General features: G+C 38.5%; 6 protein-coding genes across 11 annotated transcripts; 5 read left to right on the plus strand and 1 right to left on the minus strand.

Annotated features, from left to right (window-relative positions):
- The first annotated feature begins 3,162 nt into the window (after positions 1-3,162).
- LOC125772217 (tyrosine-protein kinase transmembrane receptor Ror2) lies at positions 3,163-7,600 on the plus strand. Its single transcript, XM_049443682.1, has 4 exons — positions 3,163-4,021; positions 4,099-4,378; positions 4,453-4,695; positions 4,763-7,600. The coding sequence occupies exons 1-4, from the start codon at positions 3,629-3,631 to the stop codon at positions 5,935-5,937; spliced, it is 2,091 nt and encodes a 696-aa protein (XP_049299639.1). The 5' UTR covers positions 3,163-3,628; the 3' UTR covers positions 5,938-7,600.
- Positions 7,601-13,579: 5,979 nt separating this feature from the next.
- On the minus strand, positions 13,580-15,269 carry LOC125767165 (uncharacterized). Its single transcript, XM_049433472.1, has 2 exons — positions 14,335-15,269; positions 13,580-14,250 (listed from the first exon to the last, which is right to left on the minus strand). Exons 1-2 carry the CDS (start codon positions 14,341-14,343, stop codon positions 13,801-13,803), a joined length of 459 nt encoding a protein of 152 aa, XP_049289429.1. The 5' UTR covers positions 14,344-15,269; the 3' UTR covers positions 13,580-13,800.
- A 107-nt stretch (positions 15,270-15,376) lies between these two features.
- Positions 15,377-23,554, plus strand: LOC125767166 (uncharacterized). Of its 5 annotated transcripts, XM_049433473.1 has the most exons (3): positions 15,377-15,952; positions 16,036-16,149; positions 23,279-23,553. In XM_049433473.1, exons 1-3 carry the CDS (start codon positions 15,944-15,946, stop codon positions 23,483-23,485), a joined length of 330 nt encoding a protein of 109 aa, XP_049289430.1. In that variant the 5' UTR covers positions 15,377-15,943; the 3' UTR covers positions 23,486-23,553. The 5 variants fall into 5 exon arrangements, with proteins under 5 accessions (XP_049289430.1, XP_049289432.1, XP_049289433.1 ...); XM_049433475.1 differs by lacking the exon at positions 16,036-16,149 and having other exon boundaries at positions 23,165-23,554; XM_049433476.1 differs by lacking the exon at positions 23,279-23,553 and having other exon boundaries at positions 15,640-15,952; positions 16,036-16,444.
- Positions 16,700-18,537, plus strand: LOC125767168 (uncharacterized). The gene is made up of 2 exons (XM_049433481.1): positions 16,700-18,018; positions 18,096-18,537. The coding sequence occupies exons 1-2, from the start codon at positions 18,010-18,012 to the stop codon at positions 18,399-18,401; spliced, it is 315 nt and encodes a 104-aa protein (XP_049289438.1). The 5' UTR covers positions 16,700-18,009; the 3' UTR covers positions 18,402-18,537.
- On the plus strand, positions 20,452-26,899 carry LOC125767167 (uncharacterized). Of its 2 annotated transcripts, XM_049433480.1 has the most exons (3): positions 20,452-20,542; positions 24,814-26,371; positions 26,442-26,899. In XM_049433480.1, exons 2-3 carry the CDS (start codon positions 26,363-26,365, stop codon positions 26,751-26,753), a joined length of 321 nt encoding a protein of 106 aa, XP_049289437.1. In that variant the 5' UTR covers positions 20,452-20,542; positions 24,814-26,362; the 3' UTR covers positions 26,754-26,899. The 2 variants fall into 2 exon arrangements, with proteins under 2 accessions (XP_049289437.1, XP_049289436.1); XM_049433479.1 differs by lacking the exon at positions 20,452-20,542 and having other exon boundaries at positions 23,681-26,371.
- Positions 20,881-22,582, plus strand: LOC125767169 (uncharacterized). Its single transcript, XM_049433482.1, has 2 exons — positions 20,881-22,138; positions 22,216-22,582. Exons 1-2 carry the CDS (start codon positions 22,130-22,132, stop codon positions 22,519-22,521), a joined length of 315 nt encoding a protein of 104 aa, XP_049289439.1. The 5' UTR covers positions 20,881-22,129; the 3' UTR covers positions 22,522-22,582.
- Positions 26,900-26,966: the final 67 nt, after the last annotated feature.

The following is a 26,966-nucleotide window of genomic DNA, read 5'->3' on the forward strand; positions in this document are numbered from 1 at the left end:
CACCAATGGCTACATTTTCTTCTTGGACGGCCATGCCCTCAGATGTCTGTGCCAGAAGTTATACGAGGAAACAAGTTCCATACCCTGTTTGAGAAAATGTAAAATTTTCCTCATTCTTAAGCAATGTAGCAAAAATTTTAAATGTGATATATTTTATTGCGAATTTGTTGCAATAAGTTTGTTTTCACTCAAATAATGCTTTAAATTAAAAAAAAAATAAAAAATCAGAAAAAAGTTTCAAAAACATTTTCCACTCGAAAATTTCATAAGGCTTACCCCTTACGTTTTTTTTGAGAATTTTTGCAAAAAAATAAAATTGATTTATTTTAATGCCAATTGGTTCAAAAACGTTTGTTTTCGCTCAAATAATGCTTTAAATAAGAAACAGAATAAAAAATTATAAAAAAATAAAAAAATTAAAAATTAGAAAATTGCGTAAGGCTCATTTTTGCGCCAAGTTTTGGCTATAAGTCGGTCGGTATCCAACGGATCGCCAACCTTTGACCTGTGGTCGATAGATGGCACCAATGGCTACATTTTCTTCTTGGACGGCCATGCCCTCAGATGTCTGTGCCAGAAGTTATGCGAGGAAACAAGTTCCTTACCCTGTTTGAGAAAATGTAAAATTTTCCTCATTTTTGCGCCAAGTTTTGGCTATAACTCGGTTGATATCCAGCGGATTGCCAATCTTTAACCTGTGGTCGATAGATGGCACCAATGGCTACATTTTCTTCTTGGACGGCCATGCCCTCAGATGTCTGTGTCGGAAGTTATTCGAGGAACCAAGTTCCATACCCTGTTTGAGAAAATGTAAAATTTTCCTCATTTTTCTGCAATTCAGCAAAAATTTTAAATGTGATTTATTTTATTGCGAATTTGTTGCAATAAGTTTGTTTTCACTCAAATAATGCTTTAAATTAAAAAAAAAATAAAAAATCAGAAAAAAGTTTCAAAAACATTTTCCACTCGAAAATTTCATAAGGCTTACCCCTTACGTTTTTTTTGAGAAATTTTGCAAAAAAATAAAATTGATTTATTTTAATGCCAATTGGTTCAAAAACGTTTGTTTTCACTCAAATAATGCTTTAAATAAGAAACAGAATAAAAAATTATAAAAAAAAAAAATTAAAAATTAGAAAATTGCATAAGGCTCATTTTTGCGCCAAGTTTTGGCTATAAGTCGGTCGGTATCCAACGGATCGCCAATCTTTAACCTGTGGTCGATAGATGGCATCAATGGCTACAGTTTCTTCTTGGACGGCCATGCCCTCAGATGTCTGTGCCAGAAGTTATGCGAGGAAACAAGTTCCTTACCCTGTTTGAGAAAATGTAAAATTTTCCTCATTTTTGCACAGAGTTTTGCCTATAACTCGGTTGGTATCCAGCGGATTGCCAATCTTTAACCTGTGGTCGATAGATGGCACCAATGGCTACATTTTCTTCTTGGACGGCCATGCCCTCAGATGTCTGTGTCGGAAGTTATGCGAGGAAACAAGTTCCTTACCCTGTTTGAGAAAATGTAAAATTTTCCTCATTCTTAAGCAATGTAGCAAAATTTATAAATGTGATATATTTTAATGCGATATTGTTGCAATAAGTTTGTTTTCACTCAAATAATGCTTTAAGTTAAATAAAGAATAAAAAATCAGAAAAAAGTTTCAAAAAAATTTTCCACTCGAAAATTTCATAAGGCTTACCCCTTACGTTTTTTTGAGAATTTTTGCAAAAAAATAAAATTGATTTATTTTAATGCCAATTGGTTCAAAAACGTTTGTTTTCGCTCAAATAATGCTTTAAATAAGAAACAGAATAAAAAATTATAAAAAAATAAAAAAAATTAAAAATTAGAAAATTGCATAAGGCTCATTTTTGCGCCAAGTTTTGGCTATAAGTCGGTCGGTATCCAACGGATCGCCAACCTTTGACCTGTGGTCGGTAGATGGCATCAATGGCTACATTTTCTTCTTGGACGGCCATGCCCTCAGATGTCTGTGCCAGAAATTATGCGAGGAAACAAGTTCCTTACCCTGTTTGAGAAAATGTAAAATTTTCCTCATTTTTAAGCAATTCAGAAAAAATTTTAAATGTGATTTATTGTATTGCGAATTTGTTGCAATAAGTTTGTTTTCACTCAAATAATGCTTTAAATTAAAAAAAGAATAAAAAATCAGAAAAAAATTTCAAAAAAAATTTCCACTCGAAAATTTCATAAGGCTTACCCCTTACGTTTTTTTTGAGAAATTTTGCAAAAAAAATAAAATTGATTTATTTTAATGCCAATTGGTTTAAAAACGTTTGTTTTCACTCAAATAATGCTTTACATAAAAAACAGAATAAAAAATTATAAAAAAATTTAAAAAAATAAAAATTAGAAAATTGCATAAGGCTCATTTTTGCGCCAAGTTTTGGCTATAACTCGGTCGGTATCCAACGGATCGCCAACCTTTGACCTGTGGTCGATAGATGGCACCAATGGCTACATTTTCTTCTTGGACGGCCATGCTCTCAGATGTCTGTGCCAGAAGTTATGCGAGGAAACAAGTTCCTTACCCTGTTTGATAAAATGTAAAATTTTCCTCATTTTTGCACCAAATTTTGCCTATAACTCGGTCGGTATCCAATGGATTGCCAATCTTTAAACTGTGGTCGATAGATGGCACCAATGGCTACATTTTCTTCTTGGACGGCCATGCCCTCAGATGTCTGTGCCAGAAGTTATGCGAGGAACCAAGTTCCTTACCCTGTTTGAGAAAATGTAAAATTTTCCTCATTTTTCTGCAATTCAGCAAAATTTTTAAATGTGATATATTTTATTGCGAATTTGTTGCAATAAGTTTGTTTTCACTCAAATAATGCTTTAAATTAAGAAAAAAAAATCAAAAAAAATTTCCAATCGAAAATTTCATAAGGCTTACCCCTTACGTTTTTTTTGAGAAATTTTGCAAAAAAATAAAATTGATTTATTTTAATGCCAATTGGTTCAAAAACGTTTGTTTTCACTCAAATAATGCTTTAAATAAAAAATAATAAAAAATAACGTAAACAAACCTTGCTCGAGATAAGTTAAACAACTTTGAAGTCGCGCCAGAATCTCAAAATTATTTTGGAAAATTGAACTACTTTGGTCGCATTCGCAAACGCGACAATTGCTTAGCATGTAGTGACGGGATGAAGCAAATTCGCCCGATATTTGGCACATCTGGTCATTTCATCCCGCTCGTAGGTCAAAACAAACTGTCAAAAGCAATGTCAAAAGCATTGCTGTCAACTGTCAGAATAATTGCGAACAAGAGCACAACAAAACAGAGTTGTAAAAAATGGAGAATGAAAATAATCAGCAAAAGGCAGAAGTGACGAAAAAAATGAATCTGTCGTAAAAAAAAACAATTACAACCAACGTAGTTGTAGCGCCGTAGTGGATTTGTCATCGAAGTGTACAAATCGCACCCATTTCAATCCATGAAAATCGGGGTCAAGTGCACTTTAGCACTGACGACGGGAGTTCCAGCGTTCCAGCGCTTGGGGAAGCTAATTTGAGCCGTACTTTGTGTGCAGTGAAATAATAAAAAGCAGATTTCTATCACCACCCGCCACTGCACGACGGCCACTGCGACACGGTGAGGAATTGATGATGTGGGACCAGGGTGTCTCTACAGCTGGTCCTCGCTACAGTCGAAGACAATGGGTGCTTTTGTTCTCGATGGCGTACGTCGTCGTGTTTGTGCTGTTAGCGTCCCTAACCACACCTAGCTCAGTGTCGGCAGTTTCAACTTCCGCCGCATCGCTTCGACATGGTGGTGTTGGCACCAAAGACACATTCGGTTGGGATGATGCCGGGGACGAGGAGGAAGGCTACTGTGCACCGTACAATGGGAAGGTGTGCAAGCGATTTATCAACAGTCGCCAGGTGTGGTACAGTCGCGAAGATGGAACGGGAGGCTGGGAAAATGAAAAGATTACCACCGCACTGTTCGATGATCTTATAACCGATCTACCACAGTACTGTCGTCCGGCTGCAGAGGTAACTATACCGTGGATTTGTCGCGACTAAATGCTAGATAAAGTACTATTGTTTAATGATATTTCTCTCATCCTTAGAAACTGTTGTGTGCTTACGCTTTCCCTCAATGTGTCATCAAGGACGGATCTACTATACGGTTACCGTTATGCTACGAAGATTGTGTAGCGACTTATCTGCAGTTTTGCTACAACGATTGGGCACTGATAGAGGAAAAGAAAGAACGTGGTGATGTCATTAAATCTAGAGGCCATTTCCGGCTTCCGAACTGTGAGGAACTTCCGCGGTACAACAAAACAGCAAAACCACCCGTTTGTTCACACGTGGGACTGACCGAGCTTGTCTCAGAAGAAGTGACCTGTAGGTGTTAAAATGCGTACCATGTTTATAACCAGATCACTCTAATTGAGCAAGTTTCTTCCCCGGTTTTTCAGACGATTGCCGTATGGGGAATGGAAGGTTTTATCTTGGCACAGTAAATGTAACAAGCACGGGTATTCCTTGCCAAAAATGGGACTCGCAAGAACCACACTCCCATCATAAGCCACCGTTAGTGTTTGCCGAACTGCAGGATGCGGAAAACTATTGCCGGAATGCGGGTGGAGAAGAACCGACACCGTGGTGCTACACAACCGATAAAACCGTACGATGGCAAGCTTGCGATATTCCGCTCTGTCGTAAGTATTTGCTGCTTTTGTTCCATAGTCAAAGTACGCAAAATAATTGATTCTTTTCTTCTTGCAGCAAACTCCACTGATGCCAGTGACATTCGAGGCAAAATCGACATGACAATGGAGTCGGTGTTTACTCCATCGATGATATTTCTGCTGTCTGGCATTGGTTTCGTGGCTATTGTACTCCTGCATCTGATGGTGTTGCTTTGCTATCGAGTATCACGCCATCGACGCAACCGTCGGCAGTCGGGTGCAGCTGGTTACAATACCACCGCATCGCAGGATGGTCAAGGGATCGATATTAATAAGCTTCCCTCGAACATAAACTACCATCGCACTGGTGCACAGCTGAACCCGAAGCTAGAAAAGCTTGAATTTCCACGCAACAACATTATCTACATCAAGGATCTGGGCCAGGGTGCGTTCGGTCGGGTATTCCAAGCTAAGGCACCCGGACTGGTAGGTGGAGAAGATTTTACGCTAGTCGCCGTAAAGATGCTGAAGGATGAGGCAAGCCAAGATTTGCAGGTCGATTTCGAACGTGAAGCTTGCCTGCTGGCGGAGTTTGACCATCCAAACATAGTGAAGCTACTGGGCGTTTGTGCAATCGGGCGACCGATGTGTTTGCTGTTCGAGTTTATGGCCCGCGGAGATCTGAATGAGTTCCTGCGGCAATGTTCACCATTTGCGCAGCAAAACCGCGCCGATAGTATCAGCACCGAACTGTCGCACGGTGATTTGTTGAATATTGCACATCAGATAGCGTCCGGTATGATGTACCTTTCGGAGCGCAAATTCGTTCACCGCGATCTGGCCACCCGCAACTGCCTGATCGATGACCATATGGTGGTAAAAATAGCGGACTTTGGATTGTCACACAAAATCTATCTGCAGGACTACTACAAGGGAGATGAGAACGATGCCATCCCGATACGCTGGATGCCGCTGGAAAGCATCCTTTACAACAAGTACACGATCGAGTCCGATGTGTGGGCGTACGGTGTTTGTCTGTGGGAGATTTTCTCCTTCGCCATGCAACCGTACTACGGTATGACGCACGAGGAGGTGGTAAAGTTCGTGAAGGAAGGCAATATGCTTGGTTGTCCGGAAAACACACCACTAACCGTGTACGATCTGATGCGCAAATGCTGGAGCCGAAAGCCGAACGATAGGCCCAGTTTTCATATGATCTACCAGAAGCTGCAACAGATAAGGGCGGATTTCGATGGTAAAATGTTGATGTAGCCACAGCCGGCATCATCTTGGGGTGAGTAGTAGCAGTAGTAGTAGTAGTAGTAGTACTAGCGCAAGAAACATCACTGCCCCACTGGAAGGAAGCTAAAATAAGAGTAAGAGTGGCATAGTGACCGCAGTTGTGTAATATACCTGTATGATGATGCCTGTCAATATTTCTTAGCATCTGTATTTTCGTATTTTACTACAACGGTTTACCAATTGAACCAAAACTATGAAAAGATAACATTGTTGGTAAAATACCTCCCACCAGTTCACTCTAAACGGTCATTTTTTCTGCAGGACAGAGTGTGAATGTTAATGCTTGATACCACTAACAATTTATTTTAAATTTCTTCGACAATTTTGCGTATGTTAAGATTTTTCTTTGGAATAGTATTTATTATACATGACAGACATTTTTTTGTGTTTTCCAAACAACCTCATAACTCAAGACTTTCGTATGCGCTTTACACTAAATGTCACAGAAACTGACTGCCAATGGAAATCTCAGTATTTTAGTTAGTATTTATTACAATCACTTTTGCTTATTGCAACTGTCTCACCATTTAGGAATCCAAACGATTCATCAACCGTTCGTCTCATTATTTTGCAAAATCCCATATTCATACAGTAGTTTGTATCTATATCCCTAAATTGATTCATACACTAATGAAAGTGTTGTGTATCTATCGGCAATACGGAAACGATCATATCGACCATAAGTTTGTTAGTAAAAACGAATTAGGTTAATGTACGTTTTTTCGCTTCTCAGTGCTCAGAAATCGGACTCAAATCTAATTCTCTTTAGTCGTAAATCCTAAACATAAATGCTCTGGTGAGATTCGTTTTGTATTGTAACATATAAAGACAGTTGGAGACATAGAGATTATTAGGATTAAGTTGGATTAGCTTTGGCAAGGTTCAATTTTATCCAACTTCCAGTGTGAAGAACTAATGTAATAAGATTCTGCCCTATAGCATGTAAGTGGTACCCAATAATAATGTATCAATTTTGATATGATTGAAACAAAAAGAAAGTATCAACCACAGGAGCGTGTTCTAAAGTTTGTGTAGTTTTCTTTCCGAGCAAATGGGGGGAAAATATTGCATTACAAGAAACAAATACAAATAATAAAAATCTACTTACCAGCTCTTAATTAATTGCGCTCGGGTTGGAACATTGACCAGTTTTATAGTCGCTTGTTTTTGCAGACAGTAGTTGTTCCCGGTTTCCTGGGGACAAGATGTTAGCCCGTAAGTACCTCCCAGCGTCAAGTGTTTGGCTGATTGATTGATTAGATAAGTAGAGAGCTACTAGTGTAGGTGGGGCTGCTAGAACCCAAAGACCATTTTAATTACTGACTGCAAGGTGTTTTGTAGAATTATAGAAGACGGTTTACGATAAAGCGATAAAGTACGAGAAGCGTAAACGACGCAGAAAAGGCTATGCATGCAAGAGAAAGCCCGATAGGAATGGCAAAGGATGGAATATGAATAAATCCTTCCGTACACCGAAGAGCGTTCGGTTGACAGATAAAAAATTTAGCATAACTTTAAAGTAAATATAAAAAAAGGAAGAGGAGAAACGCATAGAACAAGCGACGGAACAGAAACAAACCAAAAAAGCATACAAACCAAGTGGAAAATAAATATATAAATGTGTTTTGTCTCATCCGCTCGTGTTTGATATTGTCCACAACTAGGTGTAAGAAAAAATACCTTTGCGATGTGTGTGTGTGTGTGTGTTTGTGAAAGAGGAGCATAAAAACGAAGATGATAACCGAAGGAGAGGCATCCGTGAAAGAAATTGGAGAGGGATGACTAATCGTCATCATACCAACGGTGCGTGGTGGTCACAGAGCCGAAACGTCAATCTGAACCGCAGCGAGCACGTGCTGTGTCGTCATTGTAAGGAATTTCCTTGCGTATTTGCAGTTGCGCAAAAAAACGAAAAGTGGCGAATGCGAAAGGTGCCAAAGATATCGGAGAAGAGTCAAACATTGAACGTTTGAAGTGTGCAATTGAATTAATCTTCTTGTACGATGTTTCCTGCACAGCAAATATGACGAGCTGCATACATCCATGAGTCAGTACTATGGAATTAGCTGTTTTTAAAGTGTATGCAAATAATGAAAAATTATGAACTGTCGAGCCAGAAATGGCCTTTTTTGGGGGTAAATATCATAGCAGTTTCAAAACTGCAAGATAATATTTACTTTATAGCACTAATTTATTTTATAGCACTAGTTACTAAAGAGTAATGTTAGAGTAACTAAAGGTTAACATTTTATACATTCTTTAATTGATATTTAAATTTATGTCCTAGGTATGGCCAGTATTGGCAGCTTGTAAAATCTCTAAGTATTCAATTTTAAAAGTGGATAACACTTCAATTCCATGTTCAATTCCAATTCATCGTCAGTACTGTTTAGAACAGTTTTAAAACCAATCTAGATATGTCATTTTGTTTGGTGTATACTATAAAAAATTTGTGTAATTTCACGTAATATTTGTACTTCAAAAGTATGTCCGCTTAAGATCGAAATGCTTCGTGCTTTTCTTCGTAGATAAGAATTTTTAAACATGGCATCAAAATAACGAACTCAAAATAATCTCATAATCGACAAATAATTCTATCTTTCACGCAAATTCCAGCCCGAATGACCCGATAGAATTGGTGCTATAAATGGATGGAAGAGGTCAAAATCCATTTCGCACTCTCACTCCATCGACGCTTCGCTTGTACCGTCACGCGCGTCGACTGTTCGAAATTCGTTACCAGTCACGTGTTATGCTTTTGAACGTCACACGATCGACGGTGTATCCCAGCGCGAGATGATTGCGGGATGATTCAGCGTGCGAAGGGAATCCGCCATGCTCGCTTACCACATTTACCGTTGACGGACAAGGGTGAAGGTGTAACGGTGCGGTACAGTGTCAACAAATCGTCCATTGGGTTAGTTTGCACGCCTTCCACCAAACTGGAACCGAACCGACAGTGTGGCGCCAACGAACTTCGTGGGGCAGCACCATACGTACGTCATCAAGGCCGAAGGCGCGTCGTCCGTACTGGACTGGGGTAGGGTTATGTCTGTAGAAAGGAGGCCCGTACGCGTGTTAGTAAGGCGCGTTCGCATGTTCGTGCCATGCGACCGAAGCCGTAGGCTTGACGAAGGCACGAACGCGCAAGTTGTTAAAGGCGAACCTTGCGATTGTGGGGTGGGAGGTTCGAAAAAACGCACGTGCACCGGCGTGGCATCATCGTGCGTAGCGTGAATGGTGATCAAAAAAAAAAAAATAATAATTTATTCACCCATGGGTTGTCGCGCGGACACTTAAACAAGATATGCTTTCTTCCACGCTGCTGCATGTCTGATTGATGAACGGTTGGAAATATTGGAAAGTGGCGTATTTCCCATGGGCAATACCAAACACAGCGCGGGGGCATGGCAAACGGTGGGCAGGTACATGGCTTTGTTTGGGTGCTTGTTTAATTTTATTCATTTTCAGATTCTGCATCAGAGTTTAGCACCTTTTTGGGGATGATGTAAAGAACGAAATGGTTTTTTTGTTTTTTTGTCGCGGGGAAATTTTACGCGTGGATCCGTTACAGCCAATATACTTTTTTGAAACTGGTATCATCTGGTTAGGTTTATGCGTTGATGATGCCGAGAAACATGTTTTTCTTTTGGGAGTTATGATTATAGCAAATCTGAGCTGAATCAACCAGTATGAGAAATTTATTTTGCGTTATCGTTTATTAAGTCTATTAAAACTTATTTTGCGATACTTTATCTAAGAAATGTTGGTTTGAAATTTTTGTATTTATTTTAGTATGTTTCTTTTCCTCTTTTTGCCACCAAAAACATCAAACAGGTCTTAGGCGGTAATTTTTGAATTTCGGTCTGTCTTTGTTTTTAAACCCTTCGCTAGGTTGTCATCAATGTCCGCTCCTGTCTTGTATATCAGTGCTCCCCAACCTTTTTAATACCGCGGAACACTTTTCGACATAAGTATATCGTGGCCCACATGTGCCGTCTATGAACGGACTCGTAATGTATGTATACCGTTGTTAAGCCCTTTGTATGTATACTGTCATGTATGTATATAAATACGGGCTCTTAATAACCATTAATTTATGTAAATTAATTAATTTAGCAATCGAAAAGTTTAAGAGGTTTTTTTTTCTTCAGGTAGAACGGCCTGGCCGTATTGATAGTTTAAAAAGTTAATAACCTATGAAAATCAAACACGGATAATTTTTTATACAATAGATGATAAGATGATTATGAAGATCCACCTCGTTCCCCAAACATAGGACTGAGAGATGAAATAGTTTTCCTCTTTTTTTAAATGTTTTTAATTCTTTAAAATATGCTAATCAATTAGTGAACAATTTCTTAATTTGAAGTTTAAAATAAACCAAAAAATACATTGATTTTCTGGTTTTCCCAGGATAACCCGGGTTTTACACAGTAAGTTACGATATGGAATGCAGTTGTCTTTATTGACAAGTTGATCATTGATTAATCCAAACCACAAACGAGACATTATATAATTTAAACGAAGTTTTAATATTTGTCCTCTTAGGTAGCAAAAAAGAAATCTATTTTAACTGCAACAAATGATTAAGGATATCATTATATTTTTCTTTTCTATGCTTCCATAATAAAGCCTCTAGAACTCATTTCCGTTGAGAGTCTAATGAAATTTATAGCGAAACATCTTAAGTACAAACTGTACAAACATGTTTCCAATACTTTCCATTCACAGTTTCATGTACCAAATTTAGATAATTATGAGTAAAGTTTATAGCTAAATCAATTTCTTATAGCCGCCGGTAGAACTGACAAATGTACTGAGATACTTCATACCATCAGAATCCGACTCTCTTTGCCCCGCATTGCCAATATCTTGCTTATCATAAGACTGCCAGCAACTTTCAAGAACGAATATGAGATTGTTTATTTCCTCCGTAAGTGTTTAACAAAAACAAAACAACAATGGTACACGGAGCTAAATTTCGACATCACTTATTGCTACTTATCACACGATTGAAACTATCACAGGCCTTAAATGCAAAACTCGCAACACAACTGTCGAGAGTTTATTGGACTTCCGTAGCCCAGCGCCATGCCGGCGGGTCATGTCATGTTATCCGTTGATGTCCGATAATCCGCTACGGTGGACGTGGTGATCTACCAGAAGGGATTGAATCTGCCTGCCAGCGGATTCCACAGGAAACCGATGTTGGTCGACTCCATCGCGTCGAAACCTTCGTCGGTGATGGTTGCCGCCAGATCGTAGATGACCATTTTAGCCTGTAGAGAAGAAAAACGACGATACATTGTAGATAAATCGGCACTAAGAAGAGGGTCAAATGTTTCGAGCAAAGATCACTTACATCTCCATCCAGTAACGGTCTCGGTTTGCCAGCGATAGCCGACGGGATGCTGTCGTCCTTGTGACGCGGAGCATCGATGATGTTGGGTCCAGCGACCGGAAAACCCTCGGCAGTTCCAACCACTGCCAGCAGGACGATTGACAGCTGCATAAGCAGCAGCAGAAACACTCTTGCCTTGATCTTCTGCATCTTCTGCACGATTACTTCTTCACTTTAGTGATGAGTTTTGCAAGACGATAGAGAATACTTTTCCGAAATTCGACGAAATTCTTACTGACCCTGAACTTAGAGCATCAGGTCCGTTTTATAAGATCCACCTCGGTACAACGTTGTCTGCTCGACCGCAAGATCCGTATGTGGTCGGTGAAGATCGCTATGTATTTGATTCGGCTCGGACAGCAAAACGGTGACGATCCAAAGGTGCGGGCTGCAAGTACGACCGTTTGTTTACATACTTTTCATCTTCAGGAATTCTCCCGTGTTGGGCGCTAATATTTTGGGCCGGTTCCCATCAGTCCGGCAATGCTGTGCTGAAGATACCATGTCATTGTCGCGTTGTTGGTGTGCGTTCCAGCGGGCTATTCGGCTCCGTTAGCTGGGACGGATGAAACGACCGAACCTAAGCGTCCTAAGTGTCCACATGAAAGGAAACATATTTGCACGTGCTGTCGAATGATGTCGTCACCGTTGGCGAAGCAGCACGATCGGTTCGCACCGGAGTCCGATCGGTCACGAACCTGCTTCAACTCCACGCCGACATGGTTCACCAGCATGCCCATTCTGTCCAGTCCTTGTCCGGGCAGTTTCAAGAGTAGTTCACAGTGGTGGTGGTTCCCATATCGGACCCCCGAACGATCGGTATCGGCTTTGGTACCGCCTCCAAAAGCAACACACTTGAATGGATCAAACCGCGCTTGTTAGAGAATAGAGGAGTGTCGAAAAGGGCAGTGAGATCATTAGATTTGAGCGTTTCAAACGCAGTTGAAGCCAAACCTCATTCATCAATGGACGCATTATTGTCTTAACAGTAACCGTGAAGGAGATTAGTTAGTGCGACAACACGATATTATATCGCGCTTTTCGATAAAGGTTTTCAGTGTTAAGTTATATTCCCATCTGGTTTTAACTGGGTTTGGTGTAGAGTGTCGATCACTTGCGACAACAGTAAATAGGGCGAAATATGTGTGCGTATTCGGCGTTTGTGTACATTGCATGAAATGTATTATCCTTTTAAGATGATCTGGGCGTAAGGGAGACGCCTGTTTGACTAGCTCTGTTTGTTGAGGTTTAAGGGGTGATGGTATTGATTAATTAAATAAACATTTTTTTATGGGTTTTTGGTTTGATAAAAGTATTCGCTAGTTAAGTTCTCCTATCGCATTTTATTTTAAGTGATTTTTTTATATTCTTCTTCTTCTTCTTCTTCCTGATCGTTTAGAACGGCCTGGTCGTATCAAGACTTATTTTACCACGTAGTTGAATTGTCAGTCCATGGCACGGGGAGACGGTCCGGATGCGATTTGAACCCCAGTCCTGCCGTGTGGGCCGGCGCCCTTTATCAAATACACCACCGGGTCGATCCCAATTTTTTTATCTATTATTGAAACATTTAAAATTTTAATTTTGACCACCCGGTGGTGTATGCAGTACAGGCGCCGGTCTTTACACGACAGGACCGGGTATTAAATCCCATCCTGATCAATCGATAAATAAAGTCAAGGAAAGACAGAAATAGGATAAAGTCAAGAAAAGCCAAGACCTCTCTCGAGATTGTAGTGACACATAAGAAAAAAAAACACTTAAAAACACTTTATCCAAAATAGAAATAATTTAAAATTACTTTAAATATTGAAAATACATTAGTGAAAGAAGTTTGAAAGAAGTAAGAAGGATAATAGTTACAAAAATTCAGGTTTTACTCATTTATTTTGCTTACCAACTTTGCTTTATCATAATGCTGAACAGCACGCTGAACAAAGTTTTTAAATATTACTACAATATTACAATAAGTTGTAGAAAGCAAATGATAAACAAAGAAAGAAATAATCTTATTCCCAATAAAAGTCGAGTTCAATGCGCCGACAATTTCTCAAGGCGAATGTAACACTACTGTGTAATGAATTGTGCAATGTGAAGGAATACCAACACCTTTTTCGTGATGTTCTGTGCTAAGTGTCCGCATCCACATCGTCTTTTAAAGTATATGATGAGCAAAATAAATAAAATAAATAAATACAGTTCGATTCATTTTTTATTTAAAGGTGTTTTATTGAAGTTGTATATTATCGTGCAAAATGATGATCGAAACAATCATTTTCAATATTTACGGTTAGTTATGAACTTTAAAATAAGAGATTTGCTGTTATTAGTGTTTTTTTTACATACATTGTATGGGTTATGAACATTTTCTTTATGGACCAGGTACAGTAGACGATGGTTGGTTGGAAGAATTTAGGCCCCCGGCGGATTTAGCACGGAGTACCATAACCGTAGCTGTAGGGATATCCGTAACCGCCGCCGTATCCGCCATATCCACCATATCCGTAGCCTCCATAGCTGGGGTATGAGCTGTATCCAATGCTTCCGTATCCTCCATATCCGCCATATCCTCCATATCCGCCATATCCGCCATATCCACCATATCCATAGGAAGGATAATAGTGACTGTATCCGAATCCGAACGTTTCAGCCTTATCCATATCATCCTTATTTTCAGCCTCGATCGTAACAGTATCCGAAGCGGCAGTTTCTTCCTTCACTTTCTCTGCTACGGTGGCGTCAACGCTACGGACACGACGAACCGGGAACGGCACAGGTTGTTGAGCACCAACAAACTGTCCTGGTAGGGAAGGCTGAAAACCTGGGCTGAACTGTGGTGCGGCACTGGCCAAAGCCACTAGGGCAAGCAGACAAACAAACTGTAATATAAAAGAAAAAATCGCAAAATAAATTGGCCACGTTCAAGCTCGTCACCATTTGACTGTATTATCGTTTGTTCTTACCTTTATCATAATTGAAAAAAAAATTATGAAAATTCCACAGTGTCTCTTCTAAAGTTGTTACCCTCGGGAGGTACGGTTGAAAACTGGTACCGGAATGGGATCAGTGAAATGGTTTTATACCGAATCTTCCGATTCTCACTGACGTCAGCAAAGTTCTTGGGTAAATATTAATTTATTACCTTTTCGGCGCAACATAGGGAAACTGGATTTCACCAGACGTTCTCTCCGCGTTCATAGACGGAGACATTTTAATCCAACGCATAAATGTCGCCAGCAAAAAAAAAACAAAACACAAACAACCAAAAATCAATTCACAAAACCTCCTAACCGATGCTTTTCCAAATATCACTTCAGAATTTGAAACATTTAGTTTAGTAAACTATTTAGTTTCAAATGTGATATACCACTGCCCCCAAAACTGTTGCATAGAATGGTTCCGTTAAGGCCTGGGACAGATTATCGTTTGTTTGCCGAACTGCTTAACGACGGAGTGTGAAAAATGAATTGCATATCTTGTGGGTGACAAATTTATCGAAGCATGATTGGGCGATGAGTGGGCTAGTCAGGTGAGAAAGAATTTACGTAAGTCTACAAAAGAATGACTTACATTTTTTTACGCAGAATGACTCATTGCAACTCATTGAAAAGAGCCGAAAAATTTTGCAAGTCATATTTACAAAACATTAAAGTCGATGCAATAATGTTTAGAATTTCAAGAGTATTTCAGCCGGGTTGTTATTATTTTTCACAGAACGGCAACATAAATGTTCTATCTCGCTTAAATCATTAGCGCCTTTCGTCTAGCTTGGTTTTGTCTTTAGACCTTTGAAAAGCATAAAACAGAGTTGGAAATCGAAAACATTTGCATCGTGAACTTGGGATATCCCAAACCAGAATGCTCTTAGTTACGGTACTGGTGTTAACTATTGCTGATAAGTACCAACTCACGCACAGGTAGTCAGTACGGTCAAGCCTACGTACGGTGAACAAGTCTAGATACCGATCCGATCGTGTATAATATTAGCGCTGCTATAGCTTATTGTATTCAGTAATATTGGAAGAAATATTGTTAAAACTACCGAGGGTAATGAATTACCACGAACCATGATCTTGCCATGATCTTATAGCGTGGCGTTCAGTTTTATCCTCCGAAGTTTGCGGTTCTGAAATAACTCCATAATGTATTAAGATTGTATTTTAAAATAATCATAATAACCGGTGTTTAACACTGGCAGAGCAAAAGAGGCCCAGTAAATTAATTTATCACTTTTTTCAATATGCGACCTCCATGTCGCTACAGATGGTCTCAATGAATATGCTACAAACAATGACGCAAATTTAATCCAAGTCGCAAAGAATGCAAATGAGCGTCCACGTGTACGTCACAATCCCGGTGCGAGGGATGTGCTTGCGGTCGAGACCGGTTTTCCCAAGTAAATGTTTCACCGGGCCGCATTCCCGTAATGGTACGTATCGGAAGCAGACTGGATTGGATGTTGTAAGGAAAATTGTATAAAAAGGTATGTTCGTCACAAGAACAGCATCAGTCAGTTGAACGAAAGACTTCTTGAAAGGTTCTAACGGACAAAACTCTCTTAACCAAATCAACATGATCAAGGTGAGTGTTTGAAGGAAGATCGAGTTGAAGGCAAGAACTCCATTCTGGAATATAATTCTTAAATTATTTATTTCGTTTAACAGCTCTTGTGCATGTTTGCCCTCGTCGCTGTAGTGGCCTCGATGCCCAACGGTCCGATGGCCCCGATGAGACAGATCGTGAAGCGCGAAGCAGTTGCTCCGGCCCCCGTGCAAAAGGTGGTTGAGGAGGACGCTCCTGCTCGGGCAAATGCTGGATTGGAAGCTCAGGATGACTTGGATAACGCCGAAACGTTTGGCTTCGGATATAAGAAGGTCATCCACGTTGCTGCGCCATACTACGCACCTTATCATTACTATCCTCGTTATTATCACGGCGGTTACCACGGTTACCACGGTTACCACGGATACGGATACTATTGAACAAGGAAATATTTGGCGATCTAACCGATCTGTTATAAAATTGTACATAAAAAGTAAATAAAAGTGAAAATAAAGTTTATAAAACAACAAATTTGTGTTTTTATTAATAATTAACCCTAAAACTAGAATCTAAAATGATTCCAAATTCTCAATAAGACTATTCTACTAAACATACGTACTAGAAAAAAGGTATTTTGTTCTAGCATTGACTAATGTGATATTGAAAGATGAAATGAATTTTGTTATCTTTGAATGACATTTTCTTTTACACTTCGAGGATCTAAATTACGCGAGATTTCTTACAATAATAATGTTGTTGGTTGTTGTTCCACCTTTAAAATCATTAAAGAATTTTGTTTTCAAGAGCTCCTCCAGTTGTAATACCCAGGACAGTAAATTTATGAACTAAGGCGATTATGATGTACTTTAACCTAATACCAAATGATTTTTGTAAAAATAAATAAAAATAGCTAATGATTTTTGTTAGAACGTTTAAATTTTTATTATTATTAATTATTATTTTAATTAATTTTAATTATCAGGGGCGGCCCGGTGGTCCATGTGATAAACGGCGCCCGTCCACATGGCAGGACCGGGTTCAAATCCCATCCGGACCGTCCCCCCATAGCATGGACTGACTATCCTGCTACGTGGTAAAATAAGTCTTGATACGGTCAGGCCGTTCTAACCGAGCAAAAAAAAATTATAATTTTAAAAGTCATTAGTTTTATATTTGTGTCTCATTATTTATAATACAAAGTCAATGTATTGTAATGAGTAATCTAAAATTTAATAATCAATATTAGACCATATGCCAGCTCTGACGCAAACATCATATCGTCTTTTTAATTCAATAAAATGATTCTACATAAATGATGTCTTTTTTCCCATTCTTGTCAAGAACTTTCGAGCTTTGTGACGTCATTTGCTGATGGTGGATCGGGAATGCGAGATGAAGATAAAAGTCGATTTCAAAGAGTGACATTTTTTCAGTTGGCAATCATCTACCTACCACCTACTAAAATTATTCTTCGTGTAAATTATATTGATTGAATTCCCCCAGAGACCATAGCAAAGCATAAAAGTTTACCAAGCGATAAAGTGATGTTTTCCTCCCTATAGATCCTGTGTTTACTTGCTGGTAATTGAAAAACTTCATCCAAACGAACATTTTATCTTTTACAACATTGATATACTGTATCGTCACAGCTTTATGCTTGTAAAAATAACAAATACATAAAGTCAAAAATGATACGATTTTATGTTGATGATAACTTTTTTAGTTTATAAATCAATAAAAAACCCTAACTGGATAATTGAGGATCGTCTATTTTATGATACCCATCTACCATTTTGATGCATACAATAAATAACATGTTGAGCGCAATAAGAAGTAAATATGTAAGCACATTGTGGGGAATTTCTCTTATTGAAATGGAACTTTCGTTTTATATGGAATTCGTTGGGTTCTGTGACGTCAAACTGAGCTAAACCGGGACTTTTAGCCATGCGATTGCGAATTCGGTTGAAATGGTATAAAAAGAAGGTCTGTCAACACCGTACAGCATCAGTCGAGCCCCATCAAGTGCATCGTGCAACAAGCTTTCCGTCGCAAATATCGTTTGAATTCTCCAGAAGCCTTCAAACAGTACAACAATGTTCAAGGTGCGTTAGAAATTTTTTTTTTTTTCAACATAAAACTCGTTAGTTATGTGTATGTGTTTCGTTCCTTTTCTTAATAGCTCCTGTGTCTGTTTGCTATCGTTGTGGTCGTAGCAGCGATGCCTCATGCACCCCAATGGCCCGCTCCAGGGTCAGCTCCGGTGGGAAGACTCGTGAAGCGAGAAGTGAAGGAACCTTCAAAAATGGCGAACAACAATCCCGAAACCGTCCACGAAGAAGGTAGCGCAGTTGCTGCTGATGATGATATGGATAAGGCAGAGACTTTCGGCTTTGGATATCATCACTACTACGCCTATCCTCGGTACTACTATCCCAGCTACTACTATGGATACTATCCTCGCTATCACTATGATTACTACTGGTAAAATTGAGAAGGAAATCGGTCTTATTTATTGAAAATAATATAAAATTGAAACGCAAAACAAACCTTCACATGAGTAGAAACATAATTTAAAACCAATCGACGAGAAAGAAGCGGGTTTATTACGTAATATTTGTAACTCCCCCAGAATTGACGCAAAACACATCTTTAGATGTCGAACTAATGACATCAACGCCAGTGAAACGACGAACCTGAACGAATTGAACAACAATTTGGTTTTTCAAATGATGCATTTGGTTATTTATTTTAAGCAATTTTAACTATTATTTATTTTGTTGAGCAACCCATGTGCATGTTTGCCCTCGTCGCTGTAGTGGCCTCGGTGCCCAACGGTCCGATAGTCCCGATGAGACAGATCGTTAAGCGCGAAGCAGTTGCTCCGGCCCCCGTGCGAAAGGTGGTTGAGGAGGACACTGGATGACTTGGATAAGGCCGAAACGTTTGGCTTCGGATATAAGAAGGTCATCCACGTTGCAGCGCCATGTTACGCACCTCATCAATACTATCCGCGTTACTATTATGGCGGTTACCACGGTTACCACAGATGCGGATACGGGTACTATTGATCAAGGAAACGTTCGACGATCTAATCGATCGTTGGTTAAATTGTACATATGTATATCAAGCAATTAAAAGAGTTTTAAACCTTTACTATAAATCTATGTGTCTGCGTTCTTATTCCGTGCTTTAAAATTTCAGCCAAATGTATTGCAATAGAGCTAGACCATTTTTAATGCACAAAAAAAAACAGACTCGAGTAAATCATCAATGCTAAAGCTCTTGATGGTGTTAGCCTTTGCTTCAATGTTCGTATGTTTGAATAGTTTAATTTTTTTCATGATTTTGTATGTGCATTCTTCAGTTTCTTTTATATCCCTCATTTATATCATATTACAGTTATTTATTTTCTACATTTATATCTTATCCTATCAATTTATAGATTTGTTACTCCAATTTACTGAGTATTCAAGTATAGTCCAAAAACATTGGAAACAGTAAAAATAAATCGTATCAGATGATGTTTTATCCTAGATTTAGTCGCACCACTGCTCGATAAGCAATCAATTATAAAATTAGACGACTAATTCTCACATGTAGCTCCTGAATGGAATTTCTAATGTGTGATCTTGATGTGAAGAATTTTCGTAGAATTTATATGTAAGTTTGCTTAACTGTTCATTTTAAATAAATTACAGAATTTTTGTTATCTCCATCTCGTATTATTTAATGTTTGAAGTTTAATTTCGTCCTAATTGAAAGCGATAAACAAATGAAATGATTCATCGATTAACGATCGATATCATTGTTTGCAAAACGTTTTTTTCCATTCTTAGCTGCAAAAATAAGTAAATTAATGCTAATGCTCTTGTTATTCGTAAAGCTGGGAAACGTACTATTCCCTCGTTTTTGGTTTAGTTTAGTCTCGTGATTTTTGGTGTGCGATTACCAAACACACATTAGTAAATTAACACGCTTCTGTAAATTAGCCACAGTCTACAAAGGTTACGTAAACCGAAGGAATTTTTACAATTTTAATTAAACCGGTTGGATTTTATGCAAATTTTATCTAGATCGGGATATCCCAAAGAAGACCCTTTATTTCCCACCATTTCCCGGTCGAAAACCTACCCTCCACATTGCGAATTTTGTGACGCCATTTGCAGGCAACGTATTGAGTATGGTTTGGTGTGGTTGCGCCGCTTTAACCAACACACCTAAATTGATATTTGACGGAATCGAACGGTGGAGATATAAAAGTCGACTGCCTAGCATGACCTTTTATCAGTCATAGAACCTTTGTTTTGAGAGAATCATCTGGAAAAGAATTCCCAAAAACGGTAACAGAGCATCATCAATATGTTCAAGGTATAAATAAGAATAAATTTCGTTCAAAAAGTTCTTGGAGTGATAACGGCATCTTTCCTCTCCCTGAAGGTACTGTGCTTACTTGCTGTTATGGCAGTGGTATCGGCAGGACTTAGTCAGCCAAGAGCATCGGTCCATCAGCCCAGAATTGTGAAACGAGAAGCGATCGCGCCAGCAGAGCCAAAGGAAGCCGTGGAAGCCATTGAGAGCCAGGACGATATGGAGAAGGCAGAAACGTTCGGGTTCGGTTATCACAAGGTGATCCATGTTTACCCGGGCTATCATCACGGTTACTATCCCGGTTATTATGGTTATGGATATCCAGGCTACCACTACAATTACTACCAAGGATACTATTACTAGAAACCAAACAGGATAATCATAAAATCATACAGACACCAAATGTGGCAATGAATCGGGTTTGTTGAAACAATTTTTTTTAAACGAAGGAAAAATTTAATATCGTGAAAAAATACACAACTACAAGCAGAAGAAAAGCCGTGTTCATAACTTTAGTGGCATTAACGTCTAGAAAAAAAACTTTGACTAACAATCAAAAGCTGTTACAACTTATAAATTGAAGGCTTATGTGTTGTTTTCAGTGTTAACCTGCTCTAGTGGAGACCTCAATCAAGTCAAGATTTTTTTTTCTTTAAACTGCATTATTTTTATGCAATAAGTACACTGTATAAATGAAATATAAAAAATCCTTATGTGAAACCTAATAACGAACTTATGTGAAACATACTTACAAATTTATTTTTATTTGTTTATATTATTTCTTGAAATCAACAAAAGATCGAAAGAATAAATTTGTGCATTTCTCGTGATAAGAATAGCTACATTTGTTTGAATATATTATATTTTTATGCAAACCGACAACGTACATATCTATTGCAGAGACAAGAGGTAGTGTGCCAGCCTTTCCTACCTGGAGATAAAAAAAAAGTTTAGTAAACAAAGCAGAGCGTAACGTAAACAGGTGTTTCATTACATGGTTAGTTTACATGGTAAATATGTTAAATTTAAAGCTTATTACCACGAAAAATAAGGTTTACAATTTTTAAAATTGATAAACTAATGCGCCATTCATTTTTCAACAAACGAAAGAAGAAGTTTCCACAAATTTAAAACCCACCGAACCACTTGTTTTATCTACGATCTTGATATAGTTGTACAAAAGATACGTCGTGTGCCATGCAGTTTGATTCTATGTACAGTGTCTCAAATAAAATTTTATAATATGTGGTGCTGTTTTACATTGTTTTTTTTTTAAATCAACGGTGATTACCAATAGTTAAAATAATTAATGGTGAAAAATAAAATTACCGAGAAAAAAATAATTCTAAAAAGTAAAAACCTTACAACAAGGTCACTTGAACAAACTTGTTTCAACAAAAGTAGCAGAAAACAGGTTTATGTTATAAATAGATATACAGGCAACCAAGAAAAAAAGAACCAAAAGAATCAGGAATCTTCCAATGCTCTTTACGTATATAGTAAAAGATCGCAGAAGATGTTAATTGCGTAGATATCATACATAACGTGCCATGTTCAATGACGCTTAAAAATAATACATAGCGAAGAAATGCACATAAACCGAAAGGAATTTCTCTTATTGAAATGGAACTTTCGTTTTATATGGAATCGAATCGGTCCTGTGACGTCAAACTGAGCTAAACCGGGACTTTTGGCCATGCGGTTGCGAATTCGGTTGAAATGGTATAAAAAGAAGGTCTGTCAACACCGTACAGCATCAGTCGAGCCCCATCAAGTGCATCGTGCAACAAGCTTTCCGTCGCAAATATCGTTTGAATTCTGCAGAAGCTTTCAAACAGTACAACAATGTTCAAGGTGCGTTAGAAATTTCTTTTTTTTTCAATATAGAACTCGTTAGTTATGTGTATGTGTTTCGTTCCTTTTCTTAATAGCTCCTGTGTCTGTTTGCTGTCGTTGTGGTCGTAGCAGCGATGCCTCATGCACCCCAATGGCCCGCTCCAGGGTCAGCTCCGGTGGGAAGACTCGTGAAACGAGAAGTGAAGGAACCTTCAAAAATGGCGAACAACAATCCCGAAACCGTCCACGAAGAAGGTAGCGCAGTTGCTGCTGATGATGATATGGATAAGGCAGAGACTTTCGGCTTTGGATATCATCACTACTACGCCTATCCTCGGTACTACTATCCCAGCTACTACTATGGATACTATCCTCGCTATCACTATGATTACTACTGGTAAAATGGAAACGAAAATCGGTCTTATTTATTGAAAATAATATAAAATTGAAACACAAAACAAACCTTCACATGAGTAGAAACATAATTTAAAACAAATCGACGAGAAAGTGGGCTCCCCCAGAATTGACGCAAAACACATCTTTAGATGACGAACTAATGACATCAACGCCAGTGAAACAACGAACCCGAACGAATTGAACAACAATTCGGTTTTTCAAATGATGCATTTGGTTCAGTTCTGTTTCATTTTACAATTAAGAAAACATTCTAACAAGATCCCGATTATTTGACGTAAAATTGTGGGCACTGGGAAAATGCCGCGCATCTTCTAAAAATAAACTGCGAAACGTTTAATCGAATACCGGTTTTTGCATATTCAAATATCGATTTGTAGCTTTTCCGTAACGTTGCGATCCAGAGCAAAGTTGGGAGTGAAGTTCGCACAGAGGGAAGATATAAAAGCGGCCGTGTGCGATGAGAACAGCATCAGTCAGTTGAACGATAGACTTCTTGAAAGGTTCTAACGGACAAAACTCTCTTAACCAAATCAACATGATCAAGGTGAGTGTTTGAAGGAAGATCGACTTGAAGGCAAGAACTCCATTCTGGAATGTAATCCGTAAATTATTTATTTCGTTTTACAGCTCTTGTGCATGTTTGCCCTCGTCGCTGTAGTGGCCTCGATGCCCAACGGTCCGATGGCCCCGATGACACAGATCGTAAAGCGTGAAGCAGTTGCTCCGGCCCCCGTGCCAAAGGTGGTTGAGGAGGACGCTCCTGCTCGGGAAAACGCTGGATTGGAAGCTCAGGATGACTTGGATAAGGCCGAATCGTTTAGCTTCGGATATCACAAGGTCATCCACGTTGCTGCGCCATACTACGCACCTTATCCATACTATCCTCATTACTATCATGGCGGTTATCATGGTTTCCACGGTTACCACGGATACGGATACTACGGATGAAGAAATTTTAAAAATTTTGTGCATAAATAAAAAGTAATATAAACAACACCAAATTGTTACAAAATGGTTTTTTTTATTGCGGGAGAAGTGTGTACTTTATATTATATACATTGCAAAATATTAAAATTGTAATAATTTTAGTTTCTGACTAGTTTCTGAATGTCTTAAGATATCTCTCTCTCTCTCTCTCTCTTCTTGGCTTTAAACAACCTCTAAGGTCACGCCGGCCATTTCTGGCTTACTAGACTTATGTTTACCCGTATGTAGCCGGAAAGTCAGTCTTTCCTCCAGGGGACGGCCCGGATGGGATTTGAACCCGGGCCGTCCCTTAAGATGTATTGTTTTAAATTTGTAAGAGGAAGATAATTTTCTGCTAAATTACATGGCATGGTCTCAGTTTTTGTTCAGTTCGGAATGGAACTTTATTAGCGAGTTGCTGGTTATATTTTTTATTTTAAATATCTTCTTCATTCGTGGCACTACAACATGATCAGTCCCATGGCAAATATGCCAAACAAATCTAGAAAAAAACATTTATATTGAATCCTACTTGTATATCCTTGGTAGTTCTAGAATCTTCGGACTATTTAACAACCTTTGCTTTAAGTTTAAAACAGAAAGTAACAGTAAAGTGCAAATTTTACTACATGGAACCGTTAGATAAAAATATAACAGTAAAAATTACCATTCCTATTCTATGGCTAGGGATTTCCGTTGGTGGAATTGGTGAAAAAAACAAAACAATTCGAACGTTAGCCCCAGGTGGCACTCAAAGATGTTAATTATCATCCAGAAATTAGGGAGGCAGATTGAAATGGCAGCGAAGAGAAAGATTGTCATATCTAGCACGATTTCTCCCTTGGTCTATGTGGTTCAATAGCGCACGTTAGTGACGTCAGTGGGATTTACAAAAACGCAAACTAGTGATTTTGCCATTGATGTGGGCCTTTCATATAAAAGTCGACTGTCTAGCTTGAGCTTTTATCAGTCATAGAACCTTTCTGCCGAGAGAAACATCTGGAAAAGCATTCCCAAAAACGGTAACAGAGCATCATCAATATGTTCAAGGTAATAACATAAGATTAAATTTCGTTCAAAAAGTTCTTGGAGTGATAACGGCATCTTTCCTCTCCCTTAAGGTACTGTGCTTACTTGCTGTTGTGGCAGTGGTATCGGCAGGACTTAGTCAGCCAAGAGCATCGGTCCATCAGCCCAGAATTGTGAAGCGAGAAGCGATCGCGCCAGCAGAGCCAAAGGAAGCCGTGGAAGCCGTTGAGAGCCAGGACGATATGGAGAAGGCAGAAACGTTCGGGTTCGGTTATCACAAGGTGATCCACGCATATCCAAGCTATTATAATGGATACCATCCCGGATACTATGGATACGGATACCCTAACTACTATCAACCAAGTTTTTATCATGGATATTATTATTAAAAACTAAATTAATAAAAAAAACATCTAAAATCCTACATAATTGTGTGATGCTTTATTTCAGCAAATTTGAGAAGATTGATTGAGTTAGTATAAGAAAAAGAGAAAAATTTCTCAATATTTTAATTTTATACGAAAATGGAGAATATTTATTGGAGCAAAAATAAAAGCTTCTTCAATCGTTCTCATGCTCAGCTTTATACGATTAGAACGGAGTTGCACGAGTGAGTATTTTTAAACCTAAACCAGTTTTTCAGCAGACAGTTAATCTCAACAACTCCCATAAAGTTGATCACTTAGCACGGCTAATAGTCTCTGGTTTTATTTTTTTTTGTTTGTTTTTTGTTTTTTCATTTGTGTGTTTGATTATGTTTGGTGCTTTTTGATTATTGAAAGCTCACGCTTTGGGATGGTGTAATTTTTCATTCAATCAATTTTATTACTAGCTCGCGGGGGGTTTATTCTTAAATACCATTTGGTTTTGTGCTATTCTATCACCTAGGTGATAGACACTCCGTAATACTGTTGTGCTGCTTTGCAGGACAGATATTTCTATATTTTTCTATTTGTTTAATATAAGTTATCTCTCCGAGTAAACTGTTTTTTTTTTTCATTCTGGTTATTTGTTCTTCGATTAAATCCGTAAGATCGAACTACCTTCTATTGTGAACTACCACCAGTCGAGGTTTTTTTTTATCTTGAAGAAACTTCTAGCAAAGTTTTATGGGGTTTTTAATTATTATTTTCAAACTTACTTACTTACTTATTCAAAATAATAAAATTTGAAAATGTTTATAAAGAACGAAAAGTGCGTTTTTCTAACACAATTTTTCGAGCCTCACACGTTCCACGTTTACATAAAATAAATACTTTAACACCACGGAAATATTCACACAATAACTGGACACATTTTTCTGACCGTTTGTTTGAATTAAATCATATTTTTGTCATTTTTCAAATACACAAGTTCTCGCCACGTTTACCAAAAGGGGGTTGTTTTCGGTATAATTGTACCACACTAAAGCCAATGAATCACTGTCACGTATGTAATAGGTACCCTTTAATTTAAGGCTACAGGTATCAGCCACATGATACGGATTCCACATTTGCGAGGATCATACGAAGATGCCTCAGGCAATTAACGATCCATCAGAAGAGCTCATAGTCGATCTTCGGATTCAAACGGAAATACACAAACGCTGCTAGTTCCTGCGGCAATGGTAAGCTACGTCAAGGGGTTTCATTTAAGGAGAAGAATTCATTCGTATGCTTCTCGTGACGTCAAGTATCGTTTGTGACGTGCTGAGGAATGTGCAAGATCGGAGTATAAAAGCTAACCGCTTGCCGACAATTTTGCATCATTCAATTGAATATTGTTTAACCACGTGGAGAAGCTGCAAAATTTGTGCACATTCGATTACCGTACAACAGCACCAACACCATAATGTTCAAGGTAAGACAATGCAAATAAGATTCTTCGGGAAACTAATGCGAAAAACTAATTGTTATCTCATCCACAACAGTTATTTTGCGTGTTCGCTTTCCTTGCGATCGTAGCTGCCTTTCCGGGTGAAATTAATGATCCGGCAAACCAGGACGCAATAGCCAAACACGATGCACTACCCGCAACGATCGTAACTGCAGAGAACAACGAACAGAATGCACCAACTGTCGAGGGTCCGGTAGACACACAGGATGATATGGACAAAGCGGAAACGTTTGGCTTCGGTTATCGCAAATACATTCACGTCTATCCGAGATATTATCCACACTACTATTACGGTAGTTACTACTATCCACGCTATTACTACGGACACTACGGACACTACTGGTGAGGAGAAGGGAATCACCGAAAAACGAATTACGATCATTTGTAAAATATTGCCCATTATTGTATGTAATCATTTCGTGTTTGAGGTAAAAAGAAAACATTGCAAATAATGTGTGGTAAATAAATGAAACATTTTTTCCCATACCATAACTAGCACCTTTTTGACTGTTTATTATACATTCCGTTAAGAAGTTGATTTTCTAGAGAAACTTTTTTT

The sequence above is a fragment of the Anopheles funestus genome, chromosome 3RL (assembly GCF_943734845.2).
Source record: "Anopheles funestus chromosome 3RL, idAnoFuneDA-416_04, whole genome shotgun sequence".
In the NCBI taxonomy this organism is placed as follows: Eukaryota; Metazoa; Arthropoda; class Insecta; order Diptera; family Culicidae; genus Anopheles; species Anopheles funestus.